General features: G+C 41.9%; 1 protein-coding gene across 2 annotated transcripts in view; it reads right to left on the bottom strand.

The window, feature by feature from the left end:
- The window catches only part of LOC126174779 (uncharacterized Golgi apparatus membrane protein-like protein CG5021), an 86,453-nt gene that overhangs the window by 42,873 nt on the left and 23,720 nt on the right, over positions 1 to 19,860 (bottom strand). Inside the window, exons 4-5 of one of the 2 annotated variants that reach the window (XM_049921125.1) lie at positions 19,553 to 19,632; positions 14,272 to 14,397 (exon numbers count right to left, since the gene is read on the bottom strand). In XM_049921125.1, the coding sequence (XP_049777082.1) occupies positions 14,272 to 14,397; positions 19,553 to 19,632 (206 nt within the window). The remainder of the gene's footprint in view (positions 1 to 14,271; positions 14,398 to 19,552; positions 19,633 to 19,860) is intronic. The other variant, XM_049921126.1, reaches the window with a different exon arrangement.

Below are 19,860 nucleotides of genomic sequence, written 5' to 3'. Positions count from 1 at the left end.
CACCTCCCTGGGTGACGCGCCGCCGATCGCTTCCCGTGACCAGTTGTCCTCCGCCATGGACCTCTTGCCCGCTCCGGACCATCTGTCGTCTTCGCCCGTCGGGTGCCCCGCCCCGATGGAGGTCGACCCTTCGGCCCCCCCTGTCTCTCTAAGGGCACATACACCACATGTTGGCGTGCACCCTGGACTAGGTTTTCAGGTGTTTCCTAGCTCCCCTCGGACCGAATGGCAGGGTGCGGGTGGCACAGCCTCGCCTGTTGTTAGGCTCCCCACCTCGTCGCATACGTCAACATGGGGTCCACCCCACGGCGGGCGGAAGCCTTATAATACAACCGTACGCTGATTTGCGGGGGAGGAATGTGGTGTCACCGCCAGACACCACACTTGCTAGGTGGTAGCCTTTAAATTGGCCGCGGTCCGCTAGTATACGACGGACCCGCGTGTCGCCACTGTCAGTGATTGCAGACCGAGTGCCGCCACACGGCAGGTCTAGAGAGACTTCCTAGCACTTGCCCCCGTTGTACAGCTGACTTTGCTAGAGATGGTTCACTGACAAATTATGCTCTCATTTGCCGAGACGATAGTTAGCATAGCCTTCAACTACGTCATTTGCTACGACCTAGCAAGGCGCCTTTATCAATTGCTATTTATCTTGTGATGCATGTACCGTCAAGAGAGATGTTCATCAATTATGAATTAAAGTTAAGTATTCCAGCAGCAACGTACATTATTGGCTATATTAATTACATAGTCCTGTTCCAGATCTCACACCAGCCTGCATGAGCTTAACGCGTGCTTTTCGGCTACCAATCATAGTGGCTTGGCTGTCTTGCCAAGTCACAACATTTCCCATTAGCAGAAACCTGGGAAGGGGTGATCCAGGGGACCCCTTCCTAGCGAGAGGAACCAAAGAAGCCTTACGCTTCTCTGGCTCAGAAGTGGGGACTGAAATCCCTGATGGTTGAGGGGCGGGAGGGGGAGGGGTGGGGAGGGGGGGGGTGTAGTTGCTCCCGAAGTAGGTGGTATGGGACAACAGGGAGGGAAGTGTCTCCCACCATCAAGGGGGCAGGTATAGTCTCCCAGTTCTGAGAGGCGACAGGAATTCGAGGAACTGAGGGGGCGACAACTGTTCTGGTAGTGGCGGCGTATGAGGAGGTCATAGCCACAAGATGTAGGTGCTCAAATTTCATCTTAGCCTCAGTGTAAGTCATTCAGTCCAGGGTCTTATATTCCATGAATTTCCTCTCTTTCTGTAAAATCCTGCAGTCTGGCAAGCAAGGTGAATGATGCTCTCCGCAGTTGACACAGATGTGAGGCTGGGCACATGAAGTATTGGGATGCGATGGACATCCACAATCTTGACAGATGGGGCTGGAAGTACAGTGGGAAGACATATTGCTGAACTTCCAGCACTTAAAGCACTGCATTGGGGGAGGGATATATGGCTTGACATTACAGAGGTAGACCATCCCCTTGACCTTCTCAGGCAATGTGTCACCCTCGAAGGCCAAGACGAAGGCACCAGTGGCAACTTGGTTATCCTTGGATCCCAATGGACGTGCCAGAGGAAATGAACACCTCGCCACTCTAAATTGGCGCGCACCTCATCGTCAGACTGCAAAAGAAGGTCCCTGTGGAATATAATACCCTGGACCATATTTAAGCTCTTATGAGAAGTGATGGTAACAGAAACATCCCCCAACTTGTCACAAGCGAGTAATGCCCATGACTGGGCAGAGGATGCTGCTTTTATCAAGACTGACCCAGAGCGCATTTTGGACAAGCCCTCCACCTCCCCAAACTTGTCCTCCAAATGCGCCACAAAAAACTGAGGCTTCATGGACATGAAAGATTCCCCATCAGCTCTCGAACAGGCAAGGTACCAGAGCGAATAAGCTTCACTGTCATCCTTAGCCTGGAATATCTCCCATGGTGTGGCCAGGGAGTGGAACGACTTGGGGTCATATTTCTTAGCATTAAAGTTGGACTTTGCCTGCTTAGAGACTACTGGCAGCGGACCACCAGCAAGAGATGACGTTCTACGCTTCATGACGCGTCATCCACCCTGATTCCACCCACTCTGACCAGGGGCCCTCACCACGGGTACCACCCAGCTGCAGCAAACTTCACCTGGCAGGATAGCCATTGCCAGGAGTCCTGATGCCCCAGGGTGATGGACATTGACTCCTTGGCATACGTGGGGAGTTAATGGTGTAGGCATCAGCAGAGCAATCCCTGTGTTGTCAGGGGGCTACAACCAACCGGGTACATGGAGGCCCTACCACAATGGACTGGCTACCGTGCTGGATATCAGGTGCAAAGAAGTCCATGGTCATCATCAGCACAGAAAGTGACACTGCATAGTGCATGGTGCAACACACACCCAGGAAGGTGACCTCACCCAACAGATGGAGAATGGGCGGGACTGCAATGCGACAATGAGAAAGTGGGCTAAAGATGCACAATGGATACTATGCACCATGAAAGGCGCCCTTCCCCAACTGGCTCGCTCTTTGGGAAAATTTTGAAAAATGGATGTGAAACCCTACAGGGGACCATCACATAAAGGCTGAAATGTGAGAGACTCCTTTTAGCCACATCTTATGACAGGCAGTAATACCTCGGGCCTATTCTAACCCCTGGACCTGCAGGGAGAGGCGTCGGAAGGGGGAGAGGCGTCGGAAGGGGGAGAGGCGTCGGAAGGGGGAGAGGCGTCGGAAGCGGGAGAGGCGTCGGAAGGGGGAGAGGCGTCGGAAGGGGGAGAGGCGTCGGAAGGGGGAGAGGCGTCGGAAGGGGGAGAGGCGTCGGAAGGGGGAGAGGCGTCGGAAGGGGGAGGGGCGTCGGAAGGGGGAGGGGCGTCGGAAGGGGGAGGGGCGTCGGAAGGGGGAGGGGCGTCGGAAGGGGGAGGGGCGTCGGAAGGGGGAGGGGCGTCGGAAGGGGGAGGGACGTCGGAAGGGGGAGGGGCGTCGGAAGGGGGAGGGGCGTCGGAAGGGGGAGGGGCGTCGGAAGGGGGAGGGGCGTCGGAAGGGGGAGGGGCGTCGGAAGGGGGAGGGGCGTCGGAAGGGGGAGGGGCGTCGGAAGGGGGAGGGGCGTCGGAAGGGGGAGGGGCGTCGGAAGGGGGAGGGGCGTCGGAAGGGGGAGGGGCGTCGGAAGGGGGAGGGAGGGTGAAGGGACAGAGAATCCAAATTTGAAGATAAGAGAAAAGAAAGTGCTATGACTGACTGAGAAATGAGAAGAGAATAAAGCATAACTTGGAGAAGATGAGATCAACTGTTTTACTGTACTTAACCTCTGATAGGAAGCATGCCAACTAATGAGCTACATAGACATAGCACATAGTAGTCACTAAACTTATCTGGCCATAACCTTTCTAACCTGACATATAAAGCACTCACAGTAAAATAGATGGATGGATGGTGGTGGTAGTGGTGGTGGTGGAAACCAAATAGCCACAAACAATCACAGTTAGTACTAATTGTCTAGCATTAGTACCCATTGGCAAAGAACCTTGGTGGAACACTTTAAGGAAAACAAATATGGAGGGGCTGCTCATCAATTTGCACTGTACATAATCTGCTACCTTCTGGGCTATATGTATTGTGACACAAAAGCTAACTAAATGCTCAATGATAATATTGACCTATGGCCCCATCTAGTATGTGATCAGAATGTCAACATGTCACATTAATCCCCGAATGTGAGGTTCAGATGCACACTGGTCTGGGCTGAGATTGTCATGAGTATAGCTCTGCTGGGGTTTTGCACTGTTCACATTTCACACTTAATTCTCCTGACACTGGCAGGGCAGTATAACCCACGTAGGGTGGTCAGAGATCCAACTTCCATGTCCCACTCACATGGGGGCATTCTGGCACGGATGAAAGAACATTCAGAGATATGAAATTAAAGAACTTCTGAGAATGGCTCTGCACAGTCAGGCATCCTAAGTTTGGCAAATTCAGAATTTTAGGGTAAAAAGACAGTTCAGAAGAACAGGAACAGGAGTTGAATAATATCAAATTGTGTCATAAAAATACAATGAAAAGGATAATTGCTACTCACCATATAGAGGAGACGCTGAGTCACAGAAAGGCACAACAAAAAAGCTGTAGGAAAGTTAGCTCTCGGCTATCAAACTCTTTGTCGATCGGCCTTGTTGGCTGAAAGCTAACTTTCCGAGAGTATTTTTGTCGTGCCTTTCTGTCACTTAGCGTCTCTGCTGTATGGCGAGTAGCGACTATCCTTTTCATTCCAGAATGAGATTTTCACTCTGCAGCAGAGTGTGTGCTGATATGAAACTTCTTGGCAGATTAAAACTGTGTGACGGACTGAGACTTGATCTCAGGACCTTTGCCTTTCGCGGGCAAGCGCTGTGCCAACTGAGCTACCCAAGCACGAGCCGTCCTCACAGCTTTAATTCCGCCAGTACCTCGTCTCCTACCTTCCAAAGTTCACATATGTTCTTCTTCAAACCTTCCAGAACTAGCACTCCTGGAAGAAAGGATATTGCGGAGACATGGCTTAGCCACAGCCTGGGGGCATGTTTCCAGAATGAGATTTTCACTCTGCAGCGGAGTGTGCACAAATATGAAACCTCCGCAATATCCTTTCTTCCAGGAGTGCTAGTTCTGCAAGGTTCACAGAAGAGCTTCTGTGAAGTTGGGATGGTAGGAGATGAGGTACTAGCGGAAATGAAGCTGTGAGGAGGTTTCGTGAGTCGTGCTTGAGTAGCTCAGTTGGTAGAGCACTTGCCCGCAAAAGGCAAAGGTCCCAAGTTCGAGTCTCGGTCCGGTACACAGTTTTAATCTGCCAGGAAGTTTCATATCCTTTTCATTATTTTCTTACTTTACTTCCTGGATTTTCCATTGTTCAAATTACATCAGGAGCTGTTAATGGAAGTATACTACAAAAAGGAAGAAAAACAGAAGTGGAATCCAAATAGAATTAAAATCGGTACAAATGTTTTATTACAGAGGAAATTTAGATGTAGACTATTGTAAACATTAAAATTTGAAACAACACTGAGTATCTGGTGTTGCCCAGGTAACTTATTTACCCCAATCTTAGACCGACAAAGAATTACTTGTCTATAGTGTAAAACTAACTAAGTTTACTCGTATGTTTTCAATTGTATACAAATTATAACATAGTGAATCCAAAAACTATATATCTGATACTGATCTTTACATTATTTTTGCATGTCACACCCTTCAAAACAACAAAACCTCCTAAGTATTTAATGGTGAGGGGAGGGAGGTGGCCTTATCCAACAGTGTTTGCATTCACAGATGCATACAGGCAAGGTGACAAAAGTCATGAGATACCTCCTAATGTCTTGTCGGACCACCTTTACTCTGGTGTAGTGCAGAAATTTTATGTGGCATAGACTCAAAAAGTCACTGGAAGTCCCCTGCAGAAATACTGAGCCATCCATAATTGCTAAAGTGTTGCTGGTGCACCATAAACGTTCATTCGGATTCATGTCAGTCGATCTGGGTGGCCACATCATTCATTCAAATTGTCGAAAATGTTCTTCAAACATACCATAAACAATTGTGGCTCGGTGACACTGAGCATTGTCATCCATAAAAATTCTATCATCATTTGACAACAGGAAGTCCATAAATGGCTTCAAATGGTCCCCCAAGTAGCCAAATATACCAATTTCAGTTCAATGACTAGTTTAGTTGGACCAGAGGACCCAGTTAAATCCATGTAAACACTGCTCACACCATTATGAAGCCCCCACTAGTTTGCACTACCTCTCGCTGACACCTGGGCCCATGACTATGAGACCTGCACCACACTCAAATCATACCATCAGCTCTTACTTACTGAAATCAAGACTCATCTAACCAGGTAACAATTTTCCAGCCACCTACGATTCGACCGGTATGGTCATGGCCCAGCAGAAGCACTGCAAGTGATGTCACGTCGTTAGCAAAGGCACTTGCGTCGATTATGTGCTGCCATAGCCCATTAACGCCAAACTTCATTGCACTGTTCTAACGGATTCATTCTTCGTACATCCCACACTGATTTCTACAGTTATTCCATACACTGCTGCTTATCTGTTAGCACTGTGAATTCTACGCAAATGCTGCTCTCTGTCATTAAGTGAAGAACTTCAGCCATTGCATTGACCATCGTGAAAGATTATGTCTGAAATAATTGGTATTTGCGGCACACTCTTGACATTGTGGGTCTCAGAATACTAAATTCCCTAATGATTTATGAAATAGGATGTCTCATGAATCTAGCTTCAACTACCTTTCCACATTCAAAGTCTGTTAATTCTCATCATGCAGCCATAATCATGTCAGACATCTCTTCACATGAATCACCTGAGTACAAATAACAGCTCCATCAATGCTCTGCTCTTTTATACCTTGCATACGTGATACTACCATCATCTGTATATTGTATATTTGCATATCACTATCCCATGATATTTGTCTCCACAGTATATATATATATATATATATATATATACATACACACACACACACACACACACACACACACACACACACACACACAACGCAGACCCTTAAGACCACTTGTCAACCTTACAATGTTCCCCCATGGATGGTGATCTTGTGCACTTTGGATCCAGTTCTCATACACATGAAGCTGCTGAAGGTCCTTCTGCAGTTCATACTCCCACTGCTTCCTCTGTCTGCCACTAGCACGAGTTCCATCAGTTCTTTCTATAAGCACAGTGTGATGGTTCTTTTTACATATTGTATTTTATATATTGTGACAAGCTGGAGTTAATATTATTCTGCCTGCTTCACAACTGAAAAATTTTTTATGCCATGAACTCAGTTATGGTACTTCTCGCAGTTAGTTTGCCCAACAAGCTGTTTTTATATCAAAAGACACCACCAATACACAATATTCCAGATATACAGCTGCAGTTTACTTTTGTGAAAAGGCACTGCTGAGGAGATTCTCGCAATATCCATTAAACGGAGATCAAATAAACTTACTGCAATCACGTTATATGAATATTGTTCAATAATGGAAAAAACTGACTCTTATTACTGTTGCAAAAGAAGAACTGCTAATCAAGAGAAATCTCTAACATTTACATTTATGTTTAATTATTTGTTAAAATTAGCAAATATTAAAATATTTATTATGGAAAATGGAAATGTCGTGTGGCTAGGGCCTCCCGCGGGTAGACCGTTCGCCTGGTGCAGGTCTTTCGATTTGACGCCACTTCGGCGACCTGCGCGTCGATGGGGATGAAATGATGATGATTAGGACAACACAACACCCAGTCCCTGAGCGGAGAAAATCTCCGACCCAGCCGGGAATCGAACCCGGGCCCTTAGGATTGACAGTCTGTCACGCTGACCACTCAGCTACCGGGGAGGACATATTTATTATGACTCTGGGCCGTTATCATTTAGAACAATGGCGTTAACCTCTGCGCCAATGTTTCCCTATAAAATTTGCATAAATGATTTATGTCATTCATTTCACGAGTATAGGATCTGTGACAGTAAAACACTAGTGACACTTTTAAGTAATATTTGATTATATTTAGACTAAATATTACATGAAACTTACACGTTTCCGTGCCTCATCACAAAATGGTTTCTTACACTACCAAGAAACAAAAGGGAAGTGTGTGCAATCTTTTATCAAAAGTAACAGAGATCACAATAACAATCACAGATCATATTAGTTGATTACATAGTCTTTCCAGTTTTTCTGTAATAATATTTATTTCCTTATGAGGTCAGTTTTGTTAAATTTTTAAAATTCTTCAATATTATTTTTTCACATTATGTGGAGTACCGCCACAACAGCTACAGCCCAGCAAGTGTCTGGCCTCCTGGTAATGTGCCCTGCCAGGCTTATTCTCTGAACTTTCATCTTCTGCAAATGTTTAGTTATTTCATCAAGTCATACAGGTCCTGGTTTTTTCAACATCTCCAGATGATCTCTTCACAGATTGGTCCAAAGACCTTTCTCATGGTTTTCCATTCAAAGATGGAAAGGTTGTCTATTTTTTTGTGACACTTAAGATTTCTGTCCTTTATAACACTGGTACTATCACTGGATTATAGGCTTTAAGTGTGGTATTAACTGACAGATCTTTTAATGACACTGACTCCTTCAGACTGAAGAAAGTTTTATACTCATTAACAATACACTGATTAATTTCTTGCATTAGGTTATTATGTCTCTTGAACCAGGTGCCATGATATTTAAAAATTTCCACTCTTGCTATTTTCCACATTCCAATCTGCAATTGAGCATCATTAGGGGCTTCTCTGATTACTTCTATCATTTCAGTTTCCTCCTTATTAATCCTCAGTCCAATCTTACAGGCATTCTTTGCTGAGTCCTCTACAGCTTCTGTCATTTGTTCCTGTGACTCCACTATGACTGCAATGTCATCTGCACATCCCAATAACTGTGTTCTTCAATTTATCTTCAACTCTTTGCCCTCTCTTTTCATTCCTGAACTACTTTCTCCACGACCAGATTAAAAAGCAATGGCAAAATGGCATCACCTTGTCTCTCACACCCGTTCTTCTGCTCAATTCCTCGGGTAGTCCCCCTTAGTATTTCTACGTCTACGTCTACATCTACATACATACTCCGCAATCCACTATACGGTGAGTGGCGGAGGGTACCTCGTACCACAACTAGCATCTTCTCTGCCTGTTCCACTCCCAAACAGAACGAGGGAAAAATGACTGCCTATATGCCTCTGTACGAGCCCTGATCTCTCTTATCTTTGTGGTCTTTCCACGAAATGTAAGTTGGCAGCAGTAAAATTGTACTGCAGTCAGCCTCAAATGCTGGTTCTCTAAATTTCCTCAGTAGCGATTCACGAAAAGAACGCCTCCTTTCCTCCAGAGACTCCCACCCGAGTTTCTGAAGCATTTCCGTAACACTCGCGTGATGATCAAACCTACCAGTAACAAATCCAGCAGCCTGCCTCTGAGTTGCTTCTATGTCCTCCCTCAATCCGACCTGATAGGGATCCCAAACACTATCAGTACTCAAGAATAGGTCATATTAGTGTTTTATAAGTGGTCTCCTTTACAGATGAACCACATCTTTCCAAAATTCTACCAATGAACCAAAGACGGCTATCCGCCTTCCCCACAACAGCCATTACATGCTTGTCCCACTTCATATCGCTCTGCAATGTTACGCCCAAATATTTAATCGACGTGACTGTGTCAAGCACTACACTACTAATGGAGTATTCAAACATTACAGGATTCTTTTTCTATTCATCTGCATTAATTTACATTTATCTATATTTAGAGTTAGCTACCATTCTTTACACCAATCACAAATCCTGTCCAAGTCATCTTGTATCCTCCTACAGTCACTCAACGACAACACCTTCCCGTACACCACAGCATCACCAGCAAACAGCCGCACATTGATATCCACCCTATCCAAAAGATCATTTATGTAGACAGAAAACAACAGCGGACAGCACTCCAGATGATACCCAACCCTCCAATGAACACTCACCATCGAGGACAACGTACTGGGTTCTATTACTTAAGAAGTCTTCGAACCACTCACATACTTGGGAACCAATCCCATATGCTCGTACCTTAGTTAGGAGTCTGCAGTGGGGCACCAAGTCAAATGCTTTCCGGAAGTCAAGGAATATGGCAACTGGTTTTTGTCTCCATTGTACACACCTGCACTAAGTTAATTAACTTCCTTGGTATGCCAGTCTCCTTCAAGATGTTGTTGATACTTTATCTGTGTATACCATCATAAGACTTTGAGACACCTACAAATGTTACCAGGAACTGATGGTAGAATTCCCAGCACTTCTTCCAGATTTATCTTATGGTGAAGATTTGATCCACACTGTTTCAACACCTGCCTGGTTTTCCCCAACAGTATATTCAGCTAAAGGTTTCAGCTTTTTGAGAATTATTAATGATAATGCCTCAATAATTTCTACGAAATCCTTTTACTATTCTTTTTGTGCAATGGAATAATGGTTAACAGACTTCCATTCTTTTGATCTCTCTTCTGTTCTCCATTCTTCACTTATGAGACTGTACCTCTCTTTCATTAGTATTCCACCTCCTGCCTTCAACATCACTGAAGTTCCCTTTCTTCTCCTGATGCCTTCTTATACTTCAGTTTAACTCCTCTGTCTAAATCCTGTTGATTTGCTTCCTTTTTCCTCTACACCCTCTGCATTTCTTCCTTCTGGGAAGATATTTTCAGGATCTTTAGTGTTCAGTATATTGCTTCCATTTATCCAGAATACTTCCCTTGTCCATTAGCATATTTCCATCCTGATCATTAATACTTAATGTGTTATTTCTTTGACTGTTCCTCATGTGTTTCAACATTTGAAACATTTCTCTGCTGTGAAATATTGTACTTGTCCTCCATTTCATTAACCATGTACCCCAACATCTCATTTTTGCAGATAGTAAATCATATTGTACGAAGATGGAATAACAACAGTATGGAACTGATAGACTGCTTCTCACCACACAGACGCAGCACTGAGTTGCAGACAGACACAATGAAAAAGAATGCTAGAAATATTTCAGCTTAAGGATGAAGTCCATCTTTAGAAGTAGAAAACTATCACAAATTCACACAGAAAAACTCTCACATATTTATCCACTGTCTCTAAGAGTTAAAAACTGACTGCAGTCATGTCTGATGTGAGCATCACTCCACTGGGGCGAGTTGGCAATACATAAGGCATGTGCAGTACTGAAATTAGAGCAGGGAGGGGGATAGGCAGATGGTTGTGCCAATGAAGTATATGTTGCAGGAAGAGTTCCCATCTACACAAATCAGGAAAGCTGGTGATGGTACAGGCTTTGAAGCAGACATTTAAGTGAAGCACTCCATGTTTGGCAGCATGTTCAGCAACTGTGTGGTCCAGCTGCCTCTTGGTCACTGTTTGGCAATGGCCATTCATGCCCACATACAATGCGGCACAGTAGTTGCAACTATGTTGGCAGATCATTTGGCTATTTTCACAGGTGGCCCCGTCACTGATGGAGTAGGAGATGCCAATGACATGAATGAAGTAGGTGGTAGTGAGATGACGTATGAGAGGTCTCACATCTAGGTCTATTGCAAGGATATGAGGCCCAAGGTTGGGAACAGGGGTAGAGTAGGGATGGACAACAATATTGCACAGGTTGGGATGGTGATGGAATACCACTTTGAGAGGGATGGTGATGATATTTTCAATTCTGGACATGGTGAGAGAATCACGGCTGGTTTAGCGTCCAAGTGACACGAGCCGCCACTTGACAGGCCAGGCTGGGAGGGGCACCTAAGTCCAGCACAGCCACCCAATGATGCACCCAGTAACCTTATCCTGTAGCCGCCACATAACTGCATGCTCCCATCAACAGCACAAGCTTCTTTTCCCATTCCTAACCTGCATTCCCTCCCCCTCTATCAACCCCCCAACTCTTAATTACCCCCATTACCCACCCCAGCTAAGACTGCTGTTCATGTCAGGCACTGCACTGGGGCCTTCACTCCCAGAGATAGTGGCCATGTGTATACGAGTTGCTCTTATGTGAATGTATGAATTTTCTACTTCTGGCGGACTTTGTCCAATTGATGAATTATTTCTAGCATTCTTTTTTGTTATGCATGCCCACAACTCAACACCTCCTCTACATGGTGAGCAGTAATTTGTAATTTCTATACGGCTGATGTACCTACAGATTAAAAAAAAAATTATGCCAGGTATTCCAGAATTATGCTTACATGTCACAGCTTTCTCACTCTACTCCAACAAGATGGGATGCTGCGATTGTAATACCCAGTGGCAACTGTCTCCTGGTACTAAGTTACCTGTTTACCAAGTTTATTTGGAATGTTCTGTGCATGTCTTATTCAGTGAGTGAAGAGAAACTAACAGTTACACAGCTAACTATTTTTGTTTCTACTTTTAAATCTGTGTCAGCAGCACTCTGAATTTCACCTCCTGAAGATAAGTACTGGTTCCCCCCCAAACATACACAAATAACAAGTTGGCTTTATAAGTGGATAAACTACAAAGGACCTCTTGCAAATCTTGAACAGTATTACAAAGAGGAACAATAAGTGTATTATTTTATCTGGAATTAATACATTTTGAGAAAGCTTATGACTGTTTCAGCAGAATCTGCACCAAAAACCACTGAGAAATATGGTATTAATCCCACCTATTATAGTACATTAATGTGACAGCTTCCATTTGCCTTCCTACAGACATAAATGAGGAGTAAAGTCATTGCATATCAAGAAGACTATCCTCAGCAGCACAGGAGGAAGATTTCAAATCACAAAACTGGGAAAAAGAAGAAATACTTGTCAACGAATGAACATAAACCATCTTGTTTGATCTTCTGTTTGATAATCCTATGGTACTGTTCATTTCTAGTGTAGATGAACTTCAATGAATAAAGAAAGAAATTAATAGATCAAGTTTGAAACTAGGCTTGACAATCAACTATGATAAGACTAGAATGACTTAACCAATATAGTGAAATGAAGATATTTCAAATTAACAATGAAGTTTATAAGTTTTTCTATTTAGGGTAGCTGAAAACAACAGCTCCGTGGACAGTGAAACTGCCTTTGGTAAATTGTATTCTTCAAAATGAACAAAGCTTCTGATGTGCTGAAACACAAAGTGAGCAATAGCGGCATACATGATGAAAATTACCACACGAAACCAGAAAACATACTTGCAGCACATGGAAGAGACTGGACTTAAAAATATAATACAATGAAAATAAAATTGAGTTCAGCAAAAGTTGTAACCAGGAAGATAGATGGTACATGTACAGAAGACATTCTTGCTGGATTCCATGAAATAAATAAATACCACAAAAGCAACAAAATGTAAGATGAATAGACAATATTACAAAGCATGCAGAAGTAACATGGATGTGTGTATCTTGAAGACCATAATGCACATCTTGCTATAACAATGTGTCTGGAAAGGAAAGTCATGTAACATTTTAGCAACCAAGCCCAACCATAACTTGGGCCTTGACACTGAGTCCTAGGGAATGCATCCATATGTATCTTGGACCATGATTTTCATGATGTGCGAGCCACCTATTGCTCAAAAACAGGACTGGTTTCAGATGGGAATTATGTATGGACATCTTGCTATCTGCCATTGTCAGATGCTGATTTCCATTGTCAATTTCTAGAATTACTTTAAAATAAGCAGTAGCGAACTTAAGAGCCTCTGTTGCAACTGATAGAGTCATTTTGTGCTTGCATTGTTGCCCATTTCAAGTGTACCTGTTACGTTTTGCAGTTGTAAATCTGCTATGTTTGATAAGTGAGCAAGAATTTTCAGAAGCTCAAGATGAAGAATTAATGATTCTGCATCGGAGGGAACAATATGAGAGTGAGAACAATCTCAAGAAGATCTATATTCAGGTAAGATGCCATCTGCTACAATTTTTCATCACTAATATTGCTGTCTTATCTCGTCCTTTTTACAGGTGAATTTTATAATAATGCAGATCCAATACAGGTTTCCAAGCTTTGTTCACATAAAGACTAGACAATTTATTGGCAAAACAAGCAGCAAAGAAACAAGGTGGTATTGCCCTGATTGCAACATACCTCTCTGTATCCCAGAATGCTACAAACTTTTCCATATAAAATCCAATTAAACATGAATTTTTTTAGAGGATGATTATACTTTCATCATTATTGTAAAGCATGTAAACTATTAAAGAAGTGAAACAAATATGAAATATAAACACACTGACTCTTATACATTTTTTGCATGTATTACTCTTTAAAATGTACCAAACACAAATGTGTCGGTAACATTTTAAATAATGGCAAAAATATCTGATTTTTTGGGAACAAAATTTTTCTATGTACCTGGACCTCAGGGAGTTAAAAGAGGACACAACTAAGCAACAGAAAATTTGAAAACTAAAACAATATTATATTGTTTTTCCACTGTTATGAAATGCATTTTCTGCTGAGGGGAAAAGGGAGAATCTTAACTGCAAATCAAGTTTCAGACCCTCTCCTAGTGAGTATCTGCATCACAGCAACATAATTTGTTCATGTCCTTCAATCCTGTTAGTAGCATGTTATGTGAACATTTGGCAAAAATAACAAAACTGGTCATTAGAACTTATACAGCTCAGCACTAGAGAAAAAAAAAATACTGCTTATTTTCCAATATGGATACAGGACATGATATATCAGAAGATAAGAATGGAATAAATTAACTTTTAAAAGTAGTAGTTAACATACCAACCACTTAAAGGAAAAGCCAAACAACGCAACCAGGAACAAGATGCTCCACAACAGCGGACACAGAATTAAGGCCAGCCAAAATATCTGTGCTTCTGTTGCATTAACTTTATTCTGTAGATTCCCCTGGGAAAAGGGTTCACATGTAAATTTCAATCCACAATACCTGGATTATATTCACATTATAACATGTACATGATCTCTTTTTCACTTCTATAATGCTAACTGTAATGGCATTATATACTATGTCACTTTAAAACTACCTTACTGAGAGGTTCTTATGGTATCAACAGAGACTGATATAGGTAGGCTGATAAGAGACTGAAAGTATCTGGTTAATCCGTATGCTTAGTTTTAAGATATTACAAGAAAGCAAACAAATGCACTGAAACAGAGATTCTTTGTCCAAGCATAATTCTGCTGCAGGTTTATTTCTCCACAATATTAGGCTCTATGTGGTTCTCGAACAGTCTTAATTTACAATCTTGAAATAATTAATTTGCAGTATTGGAAACAAGTGAAGACGGGTTACACATTACTGGTCTAGTTTTGAGAGACGTAACTGGCCATAGTGGTTCATACCACTCACAAAATCATTGTAACTATGTCCATCCAAGAGGTATCACACAGAAAACTGAAAAACCTGCATTCACTGTACTTCAAGTGCTCATGAACTGTATGAGGAACACTGAATTGGTGGGACAGAATAGGACTAAACTAGAGGCAAAACCCAAAGTACAACAGCAAACTTTTGCAACAATGTATATAACTGTGTTGATAGCTTTGAGGGGCAAAATCAATGGATCATCAGTCCTTTCTCTCTGGCTGTACCAAACCAATAAAATTCTTCTAAAAGGAACAACATGGTCAGTAAAATTAACTTTCTGTACATTCACCTGGAAAAAAAAGTAGACCAAGGGAAGTATAAAAGCAGCTATAAAAGAAGCAACAGCTGAAGGGCCGTGGTAGAACACTGATAATACAGTCAACTCAATAAAATTATATGAGGAAGTGAGGCTACATCTTTGAATTAAAACAATGAGGAAGATATAAACATAACTGAATTAAAAGGTTACAGTGTCAGGCCAATCCACTATACAAGGGCAGCCTAAGGTTGAAAATGTGGTGAGAGACAGCTAACAACCCGACCTGGTGCCCTGAAAGACAATATTATATGAACTTCTGGTAAGATTATAGAAGCAGAGGTCTTAGTTAATTAACTGTCAGAACTGTATAATTTGCCTCAGCCTAATCACACTTGTTGGAATTCTCAGTCTAGGATTACTTCCATTCTGACAATGCTTAACTATCTTTCGGGTTTCTCTAACAGGGCAGCAATAGTCAATGCCTCAACAGGGTTGAAAAGAGCTCATTCCATTTGCTGTCAGGCCCCTTCACCTGGTATGTAGAATCCAATTTCTCCTCTGCTAGTTTATATCTGAAGGCATTAACATTAGAGTTCATTTCTGCAGAGCAACCTTTGATATTTTTGGCACAGCTGAATTTATCTATTGTCCGAGAAAAGTGGACAGAGTAATGAAAATCTAGGCTACTATAAATTACATTATCTACAATATTTCTGCTGATTATAGCATAATCTTTACTGGTGCAGCATGTGTGTGTTAGTCTGGTATCTTACTATATTTACGAGATTATATGACCTTAATACATCAGTGAGCTTCAAATTTGCTATACTATCAGAATTTGCAACTTTGTTGAAGGCATCACATTTACAATGAAGTGGCAAAAATCATGGGACACCACCTAATATCGTGTAAGAGCTACTTTCACTAAGTGTAGTGCAGCATTTTGACATGGTATGGACTCCACAAATTGTTGGAATACCCCCGCAAAATTCGTGAGCTGTCCTGCCTCTACAGCCATCCATAACTGCGAAAGTGTTGCTGGTGGAGGATTTTGTGCATGAACTGACCTCTCAATTACGTCAAATGTCGTGTGATCTGGGTAGCCAAATCATTCGCTGGAATTGTCCAGAATATTCTTGAATCCAATCGTGAACATTTGTGGACCAGTGACATGGCACATTGTCATGCACTAAAATTCCATCATTTTTTGGGAACTTGAAGTCCATGAATGGCTGCAGATGGTCTCTCCAAGTAGCTGAACATAACCATTTCCAGTCAATGATCGGTTCAGTTGGCCCAGAGGCCCAAGTCCATTCCATGTAAACACAGCCCACCACCATTACGAAGCCACCACCAGCTTGCACAGTGTGTTGTTGACAACTTTGGTCCATGGCCTCATGGTGTCTGTTCCACACACTAACCCTACTATCAGCTCTTACCAAACTGAAATGTAGAGTCATCTGAAAAGTCCACGATTTTGCAATGTCTGCAGTCCAAACAATATGATCATGAGCCCCGGAGAGGTGCTACAGGCAATGTTGTGCTGTTAGCAAAGGCACTTGCATCAAATGTCTGTTGCCATAGCCCATTAATGCCAAATTTCAACACACTGTCCTAATGGATATGTTCGTCATACATCCCACATTGATCTCTGTGGTTCTTTCACGCAGTGTTACTTGTGTGTTAGCACTGACAACTCGGCACAAACGCCACTTCTCTCTGTCATTAAGTGAAGGCTGTCTGCCACTGCACTGTCAGAGGTGAGAGGTAATGCCTAAAACTTGCACACATTTGACACTGTGGATATCGGAATACTGGATTCCAGAACAATTTGCGAAATGGAATGTCACCTCTGTCTAGCTCCAACTACCATTCTGGTTCAATGTCTATCAATTCCTGTCATGTGGCCGTAATCATGTTGGAAACCTCTTCACATGAATTACCTTAATACAAACGACAGCTTCACCAATGCTTTGCCCTTTTATGCCTTCTGTACATGATACTACTGCCATCTGTATATGTGGATATAGCTACTCCACGACTTTTGTCACCTCAGTGTATTTGCTAACAAGTAACCTTCTAAGGTATAATATACTATCATGTCTTTCAAGAGAACATACATGAATAATGTGAGCACGTCAAAGCTGACCACAATATACTTCTTTCAAGATGTAGATGCTTAATTTAGATGATGACATTGGCAGTATGTTATGTGCACAATGGCCATCATGTAGAGTAAGTACACTGTTAAGATATTTTGTCACTCTAAATTGGCTATCACGTGGAGTTAATACTGGGTCATAGAATCATCACCGTAATCATCTTGTGTGTTTTTGGCTGGCCATAAAACATAGGCAGTCTAGGTTCTTGAGGAAGGTAATTCCTAACATTTTCTCATAGTGACAGTTACAGGAGTAGCTCCAATGTCTTCTGCATTATTCTTGAGATATGGCCAAGGGTAAATTTTTGGCTGGTGTCTTCCTCCAGCTTCAACTTCACTTAATAGTCAGCTTGTGTGTGTAGGCTTTAATCTATGGCTTTGTCAAGTTAGGAGACAGTGGTTTGGATTTTGAATGGATTCACAACTTGATTCACAGCAAATTTCATCAGCAGTCTCAATGGACATCTTGCAGGCTGCTTGTTCTACGCCATTTATTTTGCAGGAAAGGATGCACCATGGTGATGGCATTTTGTTAAGTACAGTCTTAAGTGCAAGATAAAACCAGCATCGATTTGATTTATCATCATGTCAATAATGTTGCATTCCGAAGATTTACGTAGATGGTTGTGAAGGTCAATTGAACTTCCCCTTTTATTTACCTGTGGACCTATTTTGTGATGATATTTCTTGTTTTATTGTGACCATGTCACTCCAGTCTCAGTCTAAGGCAAAAGTTAATGTCAGTTGTGGATGGACAGTGAAGAGTTTATTGCCATCGCCATCCAGCTGTTTCCTTTCATAATGTGTCCTTTCTAGTAGAAGGGGCAGTTGGCACAGTGCAACATTCTTCTGATCGTAGCAGTGTTGATATGATGGCTTAGCATGGCAAATCGTGGAACTGTTTTCTCATCACAGTACCACAGATGTAAGGCAGGAAAAATTTCCCAGTTTGCCTTCTTAATAAGGTTTCTATATTTCCTTCCCTTAGAAGTACATGGTGATGTGACATTGTGGTGATATGACTGAATAAAATCTTGTCAGTCTTCCAGCTGCATCAAGTGATGAAACTCCCACGAGCTTTCAGTGAAGTGCTTCGATGTGATTGCACACAGTATTAAATTCTGCTGACCATGCATAAAACAGAACTTCATTGGTTTGAGAATGAGGTATCACACTTCCTTATCCAGCAAAATTGGCTGCAGGTGAGTGTGCTTTGGGAAATGGACATAGAATTGCATTCAACAACACATCTAACATCTCAAGGATTAACACCTTCTGTGATAGCATAATAAAATACACTGTAGAGATCAAAATACCTAATAACATTTTCAATGAAGACAGTGGCTTGCAGTTTAGTGCTGAGTGGAAACCAGCCATCAAATGTTAATGCAGGCACAGTAAACAGAAGATGAAAACTTCTTACATGACAATGGACTGAGAATTAGTGATGCCACAGGTGATACCACGGCTATATAATGATGGAGAGAGCATTCACACAGAAGTCGGTTTCCATTTAAGGACCGAAGTTCTCTCAGCTGAATGTTTATGGATGTATAAGCAATTGACACTGCTGGAAGCCTGATAATTTTATTCTTTTCTGAGGCTTGTATGTTAATTTGTACATACATTAGTATTTATTACTTGTTAATTTTATACCAAAGGCTCTTGGATTGAAGATGGTGCCAAGACACAGCTGGTACAAAGTGAATTGTGTTGAAACAACCTGATGACACAGCTATGGAACTCAATCAAGATCTTTTGTTCTATCTTCATTGTCTAGATATAACAGTCATCACATACGAGTTTTAAAATCAAATTAGCACTGAGGACAAACTGTGAAGGGCCTTTATCTTCTGAAGAATTAAATCAATGAAATAATGTTGCACTGGTTTTGGAACCGCTGACTGATCGATAATTAATGAATTATCAATAGTTGCTGGGAGCAGAAAAACGAAGAAAGAATAGGAATAGCAGCGCATTAAACAAAAATTTTAAAAATCTTAAAATGTAAAAGTAATCTGTAACATTTGGAAAGGTTATCAAGCAACTTTCAAGTTCTATCGCATAAAATTAACAAATCACGTTAGTTCTTAATTCTACACAGTGTTATGGTAAACAAAGGTTAAAAATAGCATTCATTTTTTTTCCTTTCTTTCTTTTTTTTCCATAGTGTCAAGCCAATGAAAATGTATCCTAAGTATTTTAAGAAGTTTGTAACGATGAATAACTAAGAGTGCTAATATTTGTAACACACCTTTCTCGCTTCAAAAACCCAGTGGGACTTCCCATCATCATCAACATAATTCCACCACCGAAGACCAACCATAAGTCTTCCTGTCAATGGAAAGCACATTGTTATACACATATGTAACACACTAAAGTATTGCATATTTTGTGGTACTTCTATATGAATGATATAATGGATAGAAAACTTAATACAAAACTCAATGATTCTTTTCATCAGCTTTTACTTCTTTCTATTAAGTAAAATATACACATCAAAAAAAGTTTTTTATCACCCTGCACCCAGAACTCCTGACGATAGACATTGACTGTGGACAT

This window comes from Schistocerca cancellata, chromosome 3, assembly GCF_023864275.1.
Source record: "Schistocerca cancellata isolate TAMUIC-IGC-003103 chromosome 3, iqSchCanc2.1, whole genome shotgun sequence".
Classification (NCBI taxonomy): Eukaryota; Metazoa; Arthropoda; class Insecta; order Orthoptera; family Acrididae; genus Schistocerca; species Schistocerca cancellata.
Note: the sequence above shows the minus strand (reverse complement) of the source record. Positions and strands in the feature narration are given on the sequence as shown.